General features: G+C 35.8%; 1 protein-coding gene across 1 annotated transcript in view; it reads left to right on the top strand.

Moving 5' to 3' along the window:
* Positions 1 to 19,352, top strand: part of LOC124360922 (tetratricopeptide repeat protein 7B-like) — a 79,047-nt gene that overhangs the window by 20,973 nt on the left and 38,722 nt on the right. Inside the window, 1 exon segment of the mRNA XM_046814924.1 lies at positions 8,731 to 8,852. Within this exon segment, the coding sequence (XP_046670880.1) occupies positions 8,731 to 8,852 (122 nt within the window).

Genomic DNA, 19,352 nt, shown 5'->3' with positions numbered 1-19,352 from the left:
ATTGTTGCTTCATATCATGTAGTTCTTGCTTTAATTTATCATTTTCTAACAGTAAAGCATTTTCAGCTTCCGCAGCAAGTGTGAGCATGTCTGTGTTTGCAAACAAGTTGTTTTCAGTGAGACTGTGCTCTAATTCTTCTTTTAATGAATTATTTACTAGACCAGTACTGCTCACAGTTAGCTTTTGTGTTTTGGGGGTGGAGCAGCGAAGTTTGTGTTAAAGATGAAATTTCTAAAATTTAATACATACACATTAGAATAAGTACCACATCCCAATGGTAATGAACACTCTTGGGATATTATTTGAATGAGAACAAAACACTAAAACATCATTGGTATATTGTAAAGTTGTTTGCTTCTAATTTTGTAAATGAGATGTCTTTCTTATACTTTTTTTTACAATCCACTATTTCTATTACAAAAGTATTGAAAAAGCTTTGGACAAAATAGTCAATTATTGTATTAGATCATTTATTTTTTATAAAAAAAAAAATAATCATTTCCATAAATATATTATATGGTTTATTTCAATAATTTATTTACATATAATATTACATAAAATATTTTCTAGTAACAATATAAAAGTTATTCTTTACGTAAGGTTTTTTACTAAGGGGTAGACTTATTAATAAAAATACACATAGTTTATTATCCGCATTTCCCGTACAAAAAATTATTTGTGTTCCAATGTTTTCCTTATGTAAAACATTAATGGTGAACGATTAGAAAAGAAGTTGGAATTTTGAAGAACATTATACTTTAAAGTATAGATGAATTCTTATCTATAGATACAAAAAAACCTAATAAAATTAAACAAGCCGAATCCAATATACATTGAGACCTTGTAAAAATAAACATATGTCAAAAATTTAAATCATATATTTGAGGTTCACAGTGGTTAGAAGAAGTGCAACCACAAGTGAACCCTAGCTTTGTTTGGTCTAAGTATCCTCTAGAGGAGGTTTCTTACCTACCTTACAGGTAAGTGCATGTTTTCTCACTCTAAGCTCATTCTTCAGGATTTACAGACAGACTTCTCGTTGCTGAAACAATGTTTCATTGACTCACCTTACATACCTCAGGTGTGATGTGATTGTGCTCTTGCCTCCTGTGCAGTGACAATCCTTCCCAGTATAGATTTCATGCATTTCGTCATATATAACTTGAAGTGGCAATCCATTGGGCCGATTGCAATCTTCTGAATCTAGAGTTATACTTTTTTGTAATATGCCAGAAATCCTACCTCCAAAACATATGTGATGAGAATGCAGGCAGAATATGTATTGTGTTTGCAGGAACATGCTGTGTGCCGTAGAGTCGAGTGGTACGCGCGGTCTAAGACAGACATTGACCAGACAGCTAGTTGAGGTCCAGATGAGTATGTGTTAAGGTTGTACCGTGCTGGTAGGAACACGCTGTATGCCGTAGACTCGGCTGGCACGCACAATCTATGACTAACAATAACCAGACAGCTAGTTGAGGTCCTAATGAGTATGTGTTAAGTTTGAACTGTGTTTGCAGGAACATGCTATGTGCCGTAGAGTCAAGTGGTACACACAGTCTATGACAGACATTGAACAGACAGCTAGTTGAGTATGTGTTAAGTTTGAACTGTGTTTGCAGGAACATGCTGTATGCCGTAGAGTCGGCTGGCACACACAGTCGATGACGAACATTGACCAGACAGCTAGTTGAGATCCTGATGAGTATGTGTTAAGGTTATGCTGGGCTGGTAGGAACACGCTGTATGCCGTAGAGTCGGCTGGCACGCACAGTCTAATGACAGACATTGACCAGACAGCTAGTTGAGGTCCTGATGAGTATGTGTTAAGTTTGAACTGTGTTTGCAGGAACATGCTATGTGCCGTAGAGTCAAGTGGTACACACAGTCTAAGACAGACATTGAACAGACAGCCAGTTGAGATCCTGATGAGTATGTGATAAGTTTGAACTGTGTTTGCAGGAACATGCTATGTGCCGTAGAGTCGAGTGGTACACACGGTCTAAGACAGACATTGACCAGACAGCCAGTTGAGTATGTGATAAGTTTGAACTGTGTTTGCAGGAACATGCTGTGTGCCGTAGAGTCGAGTGGTACGCACGGTCTACGCCTGACATTGACCAGACAGCCAGTTGAGTATGTGATAAGTTTGAACTGTGTTTGCAGGAACATGCTGTGTGCCGTAGAGTCGAGTGGTACGCACGGTCTACGCCTGACATTGACCAGACAGCCAGTTGAGTATGTGATAAGTTTGAACTGTGTTTGCAGGAACATGCTGTGTGCCGTAGAGTCGAGTGGTACGCACGGTCTACGCCTGACATTGACCAGACAGCCAGTTGAGTATGTGATAAGTTTGAACTGTGTTTGCAGGAACATGCTGTGTGCCGTAGAGTCGAGTGGTACACACGGTCTACGCCTGACATTGACCAGACAGCCAGTTGAGTATGTGATAAGTTTGAACTGTGTTTGCAGGAACATGCTGCAAGAACATGCTGCAGAAACTGGACAGACAAGATTGTTCTTCTTTTTTAGAAGGTTAAATTTTGTAGTAACTGAACAGTCAGCACTCAGAGAGATAGATTTTCGTACTTATATAAATAGTTCCCAAAATTCAAATTCAACTATTATCTTACACCAGAATGCCTCAAATGGCGACAAATAAAGTCGATGAGTTCCAGTTGCTGTGCGATGACCTGAAACCCGATATTTTGGTGGTTTCAGAGCATGGTTTCACACTGGAGTCAATTGATTTGTTTTCCATTGAAAATTATTTAATGGGCAATTTTTTTTTGTAGAGAAATTTTCAAGGGAGGTGGGGTTGCACTTTTTCGTAAAAAATAATATTAAATTTCAGTCTATGCATTTGAATTTAGTAAAGAGAAAGATTTTGAAGTGTCTGGTCTGAAAATTCAGACGTCCTTAAAATCTCAAGAGGTTAAAATAATTGGAATTTACAGGTCACCTCAAGGGTCTTTACAATATTTTTTTTTGAAAAATTAGAACTTCTTTTGAATAACTTATTCTTTAAAAACTCTAAATTTGTTGTTATTGGTGATCTAAATATTAACATATTAAAAAGAGAGCGGTGATACAAGACAGCTACGTGACTTATTGAAGACCTTTGGGTTGACATGGACCATAGACTCGCCCACACGAATAACAGCCACGTCTGCAACTGCCATCGACAATATTATCTCAAATATTGAAAATGTAGTAGTATCGGTGTTGTGCACGGGAATCGCCGACCATGACGCTCAGATTGCCGTCATTGATTAGTTCGACACCATTATGCCACCAACCCGAAATAAAGCTAAAAAGGGATATGCACAACCTTGTAACATTGCCCATCTAAAATATCTCCTCAGCAAAGAGAAATGGGATTTTTTTAACGAACCAATCTCTTCAGAACAAATGTTTTCTTCCTTTTTTGAAACCTTTCTTTATTACTTAACCCTGGAACTGGCGGTCATATTTCTCTCAGTGGCAGAGTGTTTTAGTACTTCATACATTGCCTTATATTTATTTTATTGTTACATATTTACTATAAAGTACCTATAACATATTATATATTTTTTGATTCAGCATTGTTCAAGGAACATTTTTTCACATAATATAATTAAAACAAAAAAAAAATACCCTTACTCTACCTCTTCAGGAAAAAAATGTTTTTTAGAAAAAAGAAAAGTTAGTTCAAAGTTTTTGATCTGTAAAATTGTTGTTGTTAGTGATACGCAAAATCCAACAATATACAAAGAAAGAGCATTTAATTCTGAGTAAAAGTAAAACAACACATAGTTTATAAGGTATTTATTTTTACATGTGGTAAACGATTCAAAAATCATACACTGACATTCGAAAGTGCTACTTACCAACAACAGTAAGAACTTCAAAGCTCACTTGGATTTGTACAATCTTGTAAGTATTAGGTTTATATTAATTTTCTATTTTTTAATTTTTTATTATATATTTTTTAATTATGTTCTGATTGAATGTCTAAATCGGAATCCTCATCGTTCCTTATTTTCATGTACAACTAGTTCTCGAATGTCACTTGAACGATCGCGGAAATTACGATCCGTTATATAAACACGCACAAAAAACTTACTATTATTGTGTCATATACACAATCATCATTACAACGACCTCAAACAAACAATAAAACCAGTCAAAACACCATGCAGGTGACGGAAATAACAATAGCCGAATGAACCAGTTGACTCATCGCTACGCGCGCAAACTAGCGCGGTACGCGGGTGAATGTAAACAAACAGTTTAGAGATTACAAACGTATGGACGTGTAACGAAACAATAAAATTATTTATTAGTGTATTATTTACATAAATTGAACCTTCCTCCTTCGATTGGTATCAATGTACAAGTAGTTCTCGAATGTCACTTGAAACGATCGCGGAAATTACGATCCATTACGTAAACACGCACAAAACACTTACTATTATTGTGTAATATACACAAACCATCATTACAAAGAACTCAAATATACAATAAACCAGACAGGATACCATGCAGCTGACGAAATAACAATAGCCGAATGAACCAGTTGACTCATCGCTGCGTGGTTACGCGCGGGAGAATGTAAACAAACAGTTCAGACATTATAAGGCATATGGACGTGTAACGAAACGATAAATTATTTATTAGTGTATTATTTACATAAATTGAACCTTCCTATCCTTTCGATTGGTATCAATACGATACTCTTGATCGTGTTTTAAGTACGTAATATTGAGAAATAAAAGACGTATTAAAACGCCCGATATCGGGGCGCTGCCATCTAGGATGCGACTAAAACGCCCGATATCGGGCGTTTGCCAGTTCCAGGGTTAAATATAACCTGTCCGTACAAAAGTTTTAAATCCAAGGTTTTAAATGACCGTGCTAAATGGATAACAAAGGGCATTCTAGTGTCACGCGATCGATTGAGAGGAATTGTCATATATGTCAAAAAATTCTACTGATAAGTACTTCCTCGATTATTTTAAATCCTACAAAAGAATTTACCGCAAGGTAATTAACGCCGCTAAATCTTACAACGTAAACAAAAAACTAACATTTTCCAAAAATATAAATAAAACTGCATGGGAAATAATTAATAAACATAAAAACAAGTTACAATACAAAAGCATTAATTTAAAGACTGAAAATGGAAAACATTATAGAAGAATCGACGGACGTAGCAAATTTGCTATGTGACTTCTTTACATATGAGGTGACAAAGAAGTGTGACAAAGGGACTGTAAGAATAGCAGGCCCAATTATAAACTGCCATGAATCCTCAATGATGTTGACTTCAGTCAGTGAAGAGGAGGTGGCCATGGTTATAAAAAAGATAAAACCAAAAAAGACCGTTGATGTCGATGGCATGTCGGCGTGGCTCGTAAAAAAATGTGCTGTCTCACTTGTAGCCCCCCTCACACAATTGATAAATTGTTCTTTTAACGAAGGAATTTTTCCCTCGCCTCTAAAGAAAAGCTATTATTGCACCTGTTTTTTAAGAAAGGTGATCATACCCAGCCTAATAGCTACAGGCCGATCTCTATACTGCCTGTTTTTGGTAAGGTCTTATGAAAGCCTCTTTCTCTCTAGATTATTATCCTTTATAGATAAATTCAAAATCATTTCGAATCACCAATTTGGTTTTAGAGCTGGTAAATCCACAACAGATGCGGTCATTCAGCTAACTGAATTAATAGTTAAAGGTCTTGAAGAACGATATTCGACGCTTAGCGTCTTTTTAGACTTATCCAAAGCCTTTGACTGTGTGGATCATTTGATCCTTCTTGATCGATTAAGTGGCTATGGTATCCGAGGAGTCCCATTAAACTGGGTTCAATCATACCTAAGTAATAGGACTCAACAAGTTGAGATCTGCGGTACATTATCTAAAGCTTTGAAAATAAGATATGGTGTACCCCAAGGATCAATCCTGGGACCTATACTTTTCTTATTATATGTGAACGATGTTGCATCGTCAGTCAATTCCGGAAACATCATACAATATGCTGATGACACACAACTGTTTCTTTTAAATCGAATAAACATGTCAAATCTTGAAATTCAAACTTTTGAAGGGCTGAATAGCTGTATACAATATTTTAATATGCACAATCTAAACACTAAACAATTCTAAAACCAATTATATATTTTTTTGTAACCGAATACCTGTAAACGGTCATAGGCCAACAGTGATGTTGGGAGAAGAAGAACTCAACGAAGTATATAGTACTAAATTCTTGGTATATTCTTAGATAGAGATTTGACATGGAATGTACATGTGGACAATGTATGTAAAAAGGTCTCATCAGGCATTTATGCTCTGAGATACCTGTCAAAATTTTGTTCAAGGCAGATCATGAGAACGGCTTACTATGGGGTTGTATTTCCTTATCTGTCCTATGGCATTGCATTATGGTGGCAGTTGTGGGAATGCAAGCTTTTTCTGAGACTTTTCAGACTACAAAGAGAGCGCTCAGAGCGATTCTGAAATTGAAAATTAGGGACTCGTGCAGGAAATAAATTTAGGGAACTTGAGTTTTTGTCACTGCCCTGCTTATACATATTTGAGACAATAATATATTGCCGTTCGAAGTGTGTGCTGACGCAGGGTAGGGACGTTCATAATTACAATACTAGTCACATATCTTATCCGGGAAAATTTCAGAGTTGCCCAACATAGACTAAAATCTTACGAGAGTCTACCATCTGAAGTTGGTGTAAAATTTTTGAACAAACTTCCTGATAATATAAAGAACCAGACGAACCCTTATGCATTTATAAACGATTACTTAAGCGTTATTTAATATTAAATGAGTTTTATAGCTGTGAGCGAGTTTATGGAGCATACAACTTGATCGGACATCTCTCACTGGGTGTTGACATGTCTATTCTTATGTTGACATTGTTAATTTTAGGAGTAGATCTTGTCTTTTATTAGGTACAATTGTTTAAAATAAAATAATTTTTAACATTAACATAATTTATTGATAAATCTATAGAATTACACGATAGTTATAGAGTTATGACGATTGCTATACAAATTTTGTATTTGTCTTCTGGCAATAAAGAATTGTGAATTGAATTGAATTGCTATGTGCCGTAGAGTCGAGTGGTACGCACGGTCTACGCCTGACATTGACCAGACAGCCAGTTGAGTATGTGATAAGTTTGAACTGTGTTTGCAGGAACATGCTGTGTGCCGTAGAGTCGAGTGGTACGCACGGTCTACGCCTGACATTGACCAGACAGCCAGTTGAGTATGTGATAAGTTTGGACTGTGTTTGCAGGAACATGCTATGTGCCGTAGAGTCGAGTGGTACGCACGGTCTACGCCTGACATTGACCAGACAGCCAGTTGAGTATGTGATAAGTTTGAACTGTGTTTGCAGGAACATGCTATGTGCCGTAGAGTCGAGTGGTACACACGGTCTACGCCTGACATTGACCAGACAGCCAGTTGAGTATGTGATAAGTTTGGACTGTGTTTGCAGGAACATGCTATGTGCCGTAGAGTCGAGTGGTACGCACGGTCTACGCCTGACATTGACCAGACAGCCAGTTGAGTATGTGTTAAGTTTGAACTGTGTTTGCAGGAACATGCTATGTGCCGTAGAGTCGAGTGGTACGCACGGTCTACGCCTGACATTGAACAGACAGCCAGTTGAGTATGTGTTAAGTTTGAACTGTGTTTGCAGGAACATGCTATGTGCCGTAGAGTCGAGTGGTACACACGGTCTAAGACTGACATTGAACAGACAGCCAGTTGAGTATGTGTTAAGTTTGGACTGTGTTTGCAGGAACATGCTGTGTGCCGTAGAGTCGAGTGGTACACACGGTCTAAGACTGACATTGAACAGACAGCCAGTTGAGTATGTGTTAAGTTTGAACTGTGTTTGCAGGAACATGCTGTGTGCCGTAGAGTCGAGTGGTACACACGGTCTAAGACAGACATTGACCAGACAGCCAGTTGAGTATGTGTTAAGTTTGGACTGTGTTTGGAGGAACATGCTATGTGTCGTAGAGTCGAGTGGTACGCACGGTCTAAGACTGACATTGAACAGGCAGCCAGTTGAGTATGTGTTAAGTTTGAACTGTGTTTGCAGGAACATGCTATGTGTCGTAGAGTCGAGTGGTACGCACGGTCTAAGACAGACATTGAACAGACAGCCAGTTGAGTATGTGTTAAGTTTGAACTGTGTTTGCAGGAACATGCTGTGTGCCGTAGAGTCGAGTGGTACACACGGTCTAAGACAGACATTGACCAGACAGCCAGTTGAGTATGTGTTAAGTTTGGACTGTGTTTGCAGGAACATGCTGTGTGCCGTAGAGTCGAGTGGTACACACGGTCTAAGACTGACATTGACCAGACAGCCAGTTGAGTATGTGTTAAGTTTGGACTGTGTTTGCAGGAACATGCTGTGTGCCGTAGAGTCGAGTGGTACACACGGTCTAAGACAGACATTGACCAGACAGCCAGTTGAGTATGTGTTAAGTTTGGACTGTGTTTGCAGGAACATGCTATGTGTCGTAGAGTCGAGTGGTACACACGGTCTAAGACAGACATTGACCAGACAGCCAGTTGAGTATGTGTTAAGTTTGGACTGTGTTTTCAGGAACATGCTGTGTGCCTTAGAGTCGAGTGGTACACACAGTCTAAGACAGACATTGAACAGGCAGCCAGTTGAGTATGTGTTAAGTTTGGACTGTGTTTGCAGGAACATGCTGTGTGCCGTAGAGTCGAGTGGTACGCACGGTCTACGCCTGACATTGACCAGACAGCTTGCTGAGGTCCTGTTAAGAGGTTACACCGGAACACGTTATACGCCACCTGGGACAAGTAGGTACCTTACCTTAGTAGTTTAAGTTGTTATTTTAATCATATGATGTTTTAATTGTTTCATCCTATTATGATACATCCTTTGGTGAAAAAGTTTGGTGATACAATTTTTGCGTATCCATTGTTTTTCCTCATCACTAGTCTTGAATAATGTCATTGGTAGAACAATGAAAGAAGAGTTCTTAGCCTTTATATAAGGATGGATCGATTCAGATTGTTAGTGGCATAAAGGGATTTTTCTCTTAATTTTGTATTCAAGACTGTTATATTATTAGTACAAAAGAATGAATTAAATCAATAGACGTGCTTAAAATACACATGGAAAGACATGAATATGTGATAAATCTGGATCTTGAATCCACTGAATCTAAGTAAGTCTCTTTATGCACGATAGCTGATCACCAGTGTTGCAAATTGCTATCGTTATACTTTTTGTATGGAAAAACGTTGATAGACAACCAAGTTAAAATTACCTCAGTTTTCCAAATAATATTTTGCTGAAGTTCTATTGTACTATGTCAATGTTATACATTGCCCTGCTCCTGTTGCGTCTGTGCGTGGACAGGCATTCGTTAATATTTGTGTATCTTGTAATTTGTTAATTGTATAAAATTGGTTTCTATTATTCAGGTATATATGTATGTTTATTTATTTTAATGTTTAGCGTTAAAACAAAAGCTGTTTAGCGGTAAATTAGTTGTTAATGGTGGTTTGAAAAACTTGTAAAACTAGCCGTATTTGCTTTCATGGTAATGAAACAAAACCAATTAGTTTATTTCATTAAAACATTAAGAAATAAACATTTATAATTAAAGAAAGAAGAAAGCCAGATTTCAACATGAAAATTTATAAAGAGTAGGAGAGCAAACTTATCTTTACCAGATTGGAAGAATACCCCTTTTCTTCTTCTTCATGGTATTCTTTTTAATGTCTCAAATTATAGTATGTAGTTACTATTTATACAGGAATCAGAATTAAATTCAGGATCAAGTCGAAATTTTCGTATCAGAATCTGAATACACTAGCCTTCCTCTTATCCAGTTACCTCGGGACTGGAGGTCCGATCGGATAAACTGATGTGCTTTCATCATATTACAGTTCAGGTCTGTATGAGACAGACAATAGACAACAGTTGGAATTTAGTTGAAACAACGTCCATTTCCAGCCGATCACGACCGGTTCAAACAATATCTTATAAAAAAGTGGCCAGTTAAAAGGTTTTCAATACTTTGAAAACAGAGACCGATTAAAGTGGTAGTCGACTGAAAGGTGGCTGGTTCAGAAGGAGGCTACTGTACAATTGTTTTGGTGTCTGCCCATCTTTAATGAAATAGTGATGCCATTTTCTTGGAATCGGACTATATTCTTGTTTCTTAGTAATAAATTACAGGAATCAAAGTGGAGTCTGGAATCAAGAATTGAGACCACAATTTTGTTATCTGAATTGGAGTTGAATATTTTTGAAGTTAGGCCTTGAGTACTTTTATATTTAAATTATTTATTCAAAAAAATGTTTTAAGTGTTCAGATATTTTTAGATTTGTTAAATAAAATTTTCCTACAGGTATTTTTTGTATATTAATACGATTATTCTCTTGAATTTCATGTAAATGCTCTAGGTATCAATAAAAATAAATAGTATATAAATGCTAAATAGAAATACAAAAACAATTCTATTTAGAGTGGTGACTTTCAAATGAAAGACAACTTTACTATTTTCTAACTTTATCTATTAAAAATAAATTATTTACTACAATTTATGTACAATTATATAGATAAGTTAACAAATAGAAAAAAACATTCAGTAAAACGTCTGTAACATTAGGGCTTTTAAGACATTATTAGCCTGATTAAAAGTTTCTTTAAATTGGAAAAAATAAATATCAGTTGACAAAAAATAGATTATGTACAGCCTTAACCCTTTTTCTATTAACAGGGGTGCCTATAACTGTAAGGCCCACCGCACACGGAGAGACTGTTCAGTTGCAAATCAGTTGAGCACACAACTATTTAGTGATCTCTGCAATGTATTAAAGTGGGCAGGCGCACATGACGCGACCGGTTTTTGATAATCTAAAACCAGTCACATGCAACCGTGGGCCCGTGGTTTCAGTTGCGTTGCAGACTTCAGTTGCACAAGATCGCGTGGTTTGCCAGTGTTTTGACGGCCGGATAGTGTCTATTTCAACATGAGTGATCAAGAACTCAACATTAAGCTCGTTGGAGCAGTGGAGAAGTATGAAGTTCTGTACAACTACAAACAGTAGCTGAATACTTCAGAGCCAAAGAGGCTAAACTACTCTCAAACGCCGAGGCAGGCACCAGCAATCAGCAGATTGATAGACAACAGGGAATTGATACCAGATTTGGAAGAATTGAGTGATTTGCAAATCAAGCTTTTCAAACGACACATGTTAAGGGTGATTGATGACATTTAACTCTCGGAACACCATCAACATTACCTATACATGCTAATGTAATCATAAAGTGACAATAAAGTTGACTTGTTAAACTTATCTCAGAGTGATCATTCATTTTCCTGTGCTAGAACACATTCCCTCATGGTTGTGTCCAGCTTCTCCAAGGAAGGACCAACCGGTCTTGTAAGTTCCAAAAAGGAGTCTTTTGTCATTCGGTAAACAGATTTAAACTTCCTATCCGACTGACACAGCTCTCTGCTGCTACAAATAGCCTAGATTTCACATCGTTGCTTAAATAATGGTGAACCCAATGCTCTCTCTGTACCCTTCACCGTCCTCGGTATTGATAGTAGTTAACAACGTTATCTTCGTCTGAGTCTGACATGGTAAGCACAAACGGTCAAGCCAAGGTCTTAAAAACAAACACGTTTAAATTAATAAACACTCCACTAAAGACGCAACTGATACACAACCAGCCCTTCGACATGTGCGGACAGAAATTTTGTTTCAGTTGTAAACTAATTGCAGACGCAACTGGTTTCCAACTATAGTTGCAGAACAGTCCCTCCGTGTGCGCTGGGCCTTAGTGTCAGGACGTTCTGAATTTAATTTTTATATTTTTTACTTTTTAGTTGAATTAATTGTATCAACGATATATTACGTCTTTGAAATATGGGTTTCCCCTGACATGTGTGATTATAAATACATAATGTTGACAGTTTTGTGGTGCCACTCGGCTAGGATATAACAAGTCCACTGTATTACTTGTTTTTGTACAACTTGTTTCTAAATTTGTTCTTTTATAATGACAAAATGGACAAGAAATCAATTAACTTTTTGAAATGTTAAAGAAAAGTGTATTAATATGTTGTTATTTGTATTGCGCTCAACAATTTCAAAGTAATTAACAATACAACTGGAAACGGTGATGAGCTACTCCTCTACAACTACTCAAATATCTCCCTAAACTTCAACCTGGAGGAATAAATGAATTTGTGTGTGACTTTCATTTGTAACATAATTCATTTGCAGACATTACCGTAGGTTTTAACAACACTTTTCAGCAACAACCGATAAAATTCAGAAATCTGTAAATTTAGCTTTATTACTGGTCAAAATAATCATAAAACTAAATATATAAAATACCATGCTTCCAAAAACAAAAATCATAATTAACAACAACAAAAATGTATGATCAGCTAGTTAGTCTTTAGTTTATTGTCAAAGAGAAATGTGTGTTATAAACAATATTAGTTTATTGTTTAAGTCGGTTATATAATTATGTTTTCACTCAATTATAATAGAGTGAGAAATCAACAAGTGTTGTGATCTGCATATCCCTGAAAGAATCACATAAATGGTAATGCTGGATTGTTTGGCAGGTTTGTACATGCACAGATCAGATATTGAGTTGCAGTCGGCTCTGTTGACACTCACGTGTAACACGCTCAATGTCATAGGTTTGTGTCAAACTGTGTGTGTGTCCGCTTACTGCCGTACGCTTGTTGTCTTCACCGCCTACAACGTTACTAACGCATTCTTGGTGTTAATTACATTTTTTTCATTAAAACTTTAATTTTCATCCCACTCTTTATTTACTTTTATTCTTTATTTATGGATTTATAAATTTACATAAAAGTAGCAGAAAGTAATTTCAGAATAGCTATCCTCACAAAAAATTTTACAAAATAAATACCCATTTGGTCAGTTGTACTACCTAAATTTTTAGATCAGTTTATAAATGTTTAAATATATAATTGATTATATAGGAAAATTTGGATTAATAAAAAATATAAGTATTTAATTATACAATAGTTGTGTTTAATTGTGTAATTAATAACTCAGCAATTAATTGTAGCCTTCAACCATAAACAAAAACCTGACATTTGTTTTTACTTGTATTACACTTCCACTAAACTAAAGTACGTGGGTCGTGCTATGTTTCCTTCAGCTTCATGCTGAACACTTATCGAGCCAAGAGCATGTATACATACAAAACTAATATACAGAGTGTAAAGCATTTAGTATTGATCAAATATTGGACTTTTGTACATGGCATTTTGTATTGATCAAATATTGAACTATTGTACATGGCATTTTGTATTGATCAAATATTGGACTATTGTACATGGCATTTAGTATTTATCAAATATTGGACTATTGTACATGGCATTTAGTATTTATCAAATATTGGACTATTGTACATGGCATTTAGTATTGATCAAATATTGGACTATTGTACATGGCATTTAGTATTGATCAAATATTGGACTTTTGTACATGGCATTTAGTATTGATCAAATATTGGACTATTGTACATGGCATTTAGTATTGATCAAATATTGGACTATTGTACATGGCATTTTGTATTGATCAAATATTGGACTATTTTACATGGCATTTTGTATTGATCAAATATTGGACTATTTTACATGGCATTTAGTATTGATCAAATATTGGACTATTGTACATGGCATTTTGTATTGATCAAATATTGGACTGTTGTACATGGCATTTAGTATTGATCAAATATTGGACTTTTGTACATGGCATTTTGTATTGATCAAATATTGGACTATTGTACATGGCATTTTGTATTGATCAAATATTGGACTATTGTACATGGCATTTTGTATTGATCAAATATTGGACTATTGTACATGGCATTTTGTATTGATCAAATATTGGACTATTGTACATGGCATTTTGTATTGATCAAATATTGGACTTTTGTACATGGCATTTTGTATTGATCAAATATTGGACTATTGTACATGGCATTTTGTATTGATCAAATATTGGACTATTGTACATGGCATTTAGTATTGATCAAATATTGGACTATTGTACATGGCATTTAGTATTGATTAAATATTGGACTATTGTACATGGCATTTAGTATTGATCTGTACCGTTATTATAGCACATATATTTTAAATTTATATGGAGCTAATACTTTATAAATTAAAACAACTTTTCTGAAATACTTGCTTTATTCCGAAATTTAAGTTCACCAAAAAGTTAACAAAGTTTACAAACTTTTGATTCAATTTTCTTCAAATGTCACTCAATCGAACAAATCTAATTAAGAGTCTGATCAAAAGGTATTAAACTTAAAATTAAACTAAAAATGTATACTTCTCCAAAATTGGTTTAAATTAACAAAACAAAATAAAAAGTTCTCTTCTCAAAATACTCAAAATTAATATAACACAAAATTTGATATTTACTTTTTCACCAAAATTTAATTCACAATACTTCAAAAAATTGAATTAAATTTTCAGACTCTGAAAGATGGGAAACTTTAGAAATTTTAATTACAGTATTATAAAAATAAAAGATATTAACTATACGCTGGTACGGGACTTACTACTTTGAAGATTACAGAGGCAGATCGGAAAATAAAACGCACTAAAAATTTAAATACTTGAAATTGAATTTACACGCGATAAATAATTACTCTAAATCCCAACTATTGGGTTAGAGAAAGAACTTCAGCTTCTAACTCGACCGGTACACCTTCTCCTTGAACACCAAGACTCGACTGACCGCTTCTGCCTCTCTCCAGGCTTGCCGGGTCGGAACGTATTACCGTAGACCGATCAGCTGATTGACCGGTCTAACCAAAAAATGTCCACGCACCGCGTCTAGTTAACAAGAGCCTACTTCCTACCGCGATTCAGCATAAATGAATTAGAACTATGGTACAGATCAAATATTGGACTATTTTACATGGCATTTAGTATTGATCAAATATTGGACTATTGTACATGGCATTTAGTATTGATCAAATATTGGACTATTGTACATGGCAATTAGTATTGATCAAATATTTAACTATTTAAATGGCATTTAGTGTTGAACACATATTGGTGTTATTGTAAATGGCATTTAGAATGGAACAGCAGTTTTCTCTTCAGGTAAGGAATTTTAAAGTTTTTTTTACAAAATTAGAAACATGTCATCAAAAATGTAATCTTGTGTTATTGATTTAAATAAAATACTCAAAATTGTTGTAGATTCATAAACCTTGATAAATTCCAAGCAAAATAAACATATTTTTATTACCAGTGATTTCCTTTTATTACGGATAAAAGTGACTGACTGAAAGTATAAATCTACATCTACTCACACACGCTGTCTGATAACAGTTGGTTTTAACCCCATAAGTACACAATGTTAAACCTCAATCACTAAGGGCATAAACCTTCTTCATAAATAACATTGTTCTTATGGAAGAAATCTGTGGATTGATTCACTTAAATCAGTTCTTAAAAATTTCTATTTATTTAATTTATTTGCATTACAAACTCGATAACATGAAGTAATGAATTTGTCAAAAGTTATTTAGTTATGAATTTATAGAGATTTCCTTGAAACGGACTCAGGAATCTGTTGAGGTTGTACACAGGATTGCCTTGCAGGTAATTTTGCAGTGCTGTCTTCGGATTTCTCCCTGTCAGGCTTCGTAGGTTGTTGGGCAGCAAATTTGTCAGTTTATGCCCTATATACGAAGGGTTCTTCTCGAATAGGGTTGTTCGGTGTCGAGGTAGTGTGCAGTTTGCAGTCAGTAGACTGCTGTTATTGATACTGAGTCATCAGTTCTTCTGCAGTGTTTAACCGCTTTTGAGCTGTACTTCATCTAAGCCACATCAGGACTTTGGCTTGAGGGACTTAATTGTCTCACGTACTTCTTTTATATTAGTGGGGTTTAAGATCTGGGAGGCATGGCAGATTGGCGTGGGCACGTTGAGTTTTATTTCGGTCAAGTGTCAACTTTTCGGCTATTTACGCAAAGAATATATTGCAGTTTTCAGCGATTTCATGTGAGTTGTCAGTATTTTCCTGCCTATTTCATTTTTAAAGTGGGTAGATGTAAATTTAGCCGTACGTTCTTTATTTATACCATAGTGTTTGTTTTATTATTAGCCTTGTAGATATAGTTGATGTCTTAGTTTGGAGTCACATAACTTCTTTTTTGGGTACGATTATTTCTTTATCTTCAATTCTTCTGGTTGCATCACACTTGTAGTGAGGCCTTACATAGTCGTCCTTGTCAGAATTTGCTTTTAGTGCCTTGTTTTTCCTTGATTTTATCTCCACCGTTGGGCATGCTGTGTTCAGTGCTGCACTAATTATTGTTTGGAAGTGTTCATGTGCTGTTTCAGGGTCTGATGCACTGCGCTGTGTAACTGGCTGCCAGTCTATGTTTGACTGATTGAGATTTTTTGGCTTATTTCAAGATTCAAGACGTCTTTATTAGTCATTAAGCAACATAATAAGGTACAATAGACTTCGTCAAACTATTGGGCAGTAATACTTAAAAAAATAACAATTTTAGAATTGGAAACTTATTTTAAAATTAACATGAATATTGCAAAAGACATAAGAACTTACAAAACTAATAACCGGTAAAAATATAGAGAGTGGTTGTAAAAATTATTTAAGAAATAAGAAAGCATTGTAGGGTAAAATAAATAAAAAACAGATTGAACAAGAAACACAAATAACATATACAATTAAACCCCAAAGAAAAATGTAACAATATAAATATTTAAAATATGTAAATTAGGTGGTTAAAACATAAAATCTCCAAACTATAAAACAAAAGTTAAAGCTTAAAACTTGACTAGATAAAATTATAAACTTAAGGAACTAATATCACAGGCCAAATATTCATTCACAGAGTAAAATGCCTTTTCTTTAAGCCATTTGCTTACAACTATTTGAAACCTATTTATATATTTACAATCTATCCTCCTTTTGGTAATTTATTAAATAGTTTTATTTTCATATAGATATGACTATCTTTTGTTTTTTCAAGCCTGGTCCTTGGCAGCTCTAACATGTACTTATTTCTAGTTTTATAAGTATGTATGGTTTCTCTAATAGTATAATTTTGCAGATTTCCTTTCACATCCAGTAAACAATAATATATATATAAACAGGGCAATGTCATGATATTTAAGTCCCTAAAAGCTTGCAGGCAAGATTCCCTTTCATTAAGATGTTTTATAATTCTTATTGCTTTTTTTGCCAGACAAACACTAATTTGACAAATTTGTGCACCATGGTCAGGCAATCCAGTTTGTACGATGATAGCATTTGTGTCACTGTATGCAGGTGCCAAGCGCTCAAACATTTGTCACAGAGAGAATGGTTCCTTGAATCATGTTAATGTGGTTCCAAGCACTCAAACAGTTGTCACAGAGAGAATGGTTCCTTGAATCATGTTAATGTGGTGTCATGCGCTCAAACTGTAGTCACAGAGAGCATGGTTCCTTGAATCATGTTAATGTGGTGCCATGCGCTCAAACTGTAGTCACAGAGAGAATGGTTTCTTGAATCATGTTAATGTGGTGCCATGCGCTCAAACTGTAGTCACTGAGAGAATGGTTCCTTGAATCATGTTAATGTGGTGCCATGCGCTCAAACTGTAGTCACAGAGAGAATGGTTTCTTGAATCATGTTAATGTGGTGCCATGCGCCCAAACTGTAGTCACAGAGAGAATGGTTCCTTGAATCATGTTAATGTGGTGCCATGCGCTCAAACTGTAGTCACAGAGAGAATGGTTTCTTGAATCATGTTAATGTGGTGCCATGCGCTCAAACTGTAGTCACAGAGAGAATGGTTTCTTGAATCATGTTAATGTGGTGCCATGCGCTCAAACTGTAGTCACAGAGAGAATGGTTTCTTGAATCATGTTAATGTGGTGCCATGCGCTCAAACTGTAGTCACAGAGAGAATGGTTTCTTGAATCATGTTAATGTGGTGCCATGCGCTCAAACTGTAGTCACAGAGAGAATGGTTTCTTGAATCATGTTAATGTGGTGCCATGCGCTCAAACTGTAGTCACAGAGAGAATGGTTTCTTGAATCATGTTAATGTGGTGCCATGCGCTCAAACTGTAGTCACAGAGAGAATGGTTTCTTGAATCATGTTAATGTGGTGCCATGCGCTCAAACTGTAGTCACAGAGAGAATGGTTTCTTGAATCATGTTAATGTGGTGCCATGCGCTCAAACTGTAGTCACAGAGAGAATGGTTCCTTGAATCATGTTAATGTGGTGCCATGCGCTCAAACTGTAGTCACAGAGAGAATGGTTCCTTGAATCATGTGTAGTTGTGCTATGAGTCAACAATCATGTTAATGTGGTGCCATGCGCTCAAACTGTAGTCACAGAGAGCATGGTTCCTTGAATCATGTTAATGTGGTGCTATGCGCTCAAACTGTAGTCACAGAGAGAATGGTTTCTTGAATCATGTTAATGTGGTGCTATGCGCTCAAACTGTAGTCACAGAGAGAATGGTTTCTTGAATCATGTTAATGTGGTGCCATGCGCTCAAACTGTAGTCACAGAGAGAATGGTTTCTTGAATCATGTTAATGTGGTGCTATGCGCTCAAACTGTAGTCACAGAGAGAATGGTTTCCTTGAATCATGTTAATGTGGTGCTATGCGCTCAAACTGTAGTCACAGAGAGAATGGTTCCTTGAATCATGTTAATGTGGTGCTATGCGCTCAAACTGTAGTCACAGAGAGAATGGTTTCTTGAATCATGTTAATGTGGTGTGACGACGCGCTTAAACTGTAGTCTCAGAGAGAATGACTTATGTCATGAGTGTGGTTGTCTTGAGTTATGTTAATGTCCGGTCCCTCCACAGTATCATTCATGCACACATTCACAATTTTGTTCATAAGTAACTTGGATGTAACTTGGCAACTGCAATCGACTCAAGCGGCCCACCAGTGTTATGTGACGAGGATTACTCTACTGACTCCACTTTTACTTTAAGCACTGTAACTGAGACTGACATTATTGAACAGGTTAACAACTTACGTGGACTGTCCGCGCCTGGGTGTGATGGTGTATCAGCCTCCCTTCTCAAAAATAACATTGAATTTTTTTTGAAACCATTATTGCATATCTTTAATTTGAGCATTATTTCAGGCAAATTTCCATCTGTTTTTAAATTGGCAAAAGTTATTCCGCTCTACAAAAATAATGATTTCCGTACCAAAAGTAATTACCGTCCAATATCATTATTAAGCGTATTTTCTAAAGTACTCGAGAAAATAAT

This window comes from Homalodisca vitripennis, chromosome 4 (assembly GCF_021130785.1).
Source record: "Homalodisca vitripennis isolate AUS2020 chromosome 4, UT_GWSS_2.1, whole genome shotgun sequence".
In the NCBI taxonomy this organism is placed as follows: domain Eukaryota; kingdom Metazoa; phylum Arthropoda; class Insecta; order Hemiptera; family Cicadellidae; genus Homalodisca; species Homalodisca vitripennis.
The sequence above is the reverse complement of the archived record's forward strand: the minus strand, read 5'-3'. Positions and strand labels throughout refer to the sequence as shown.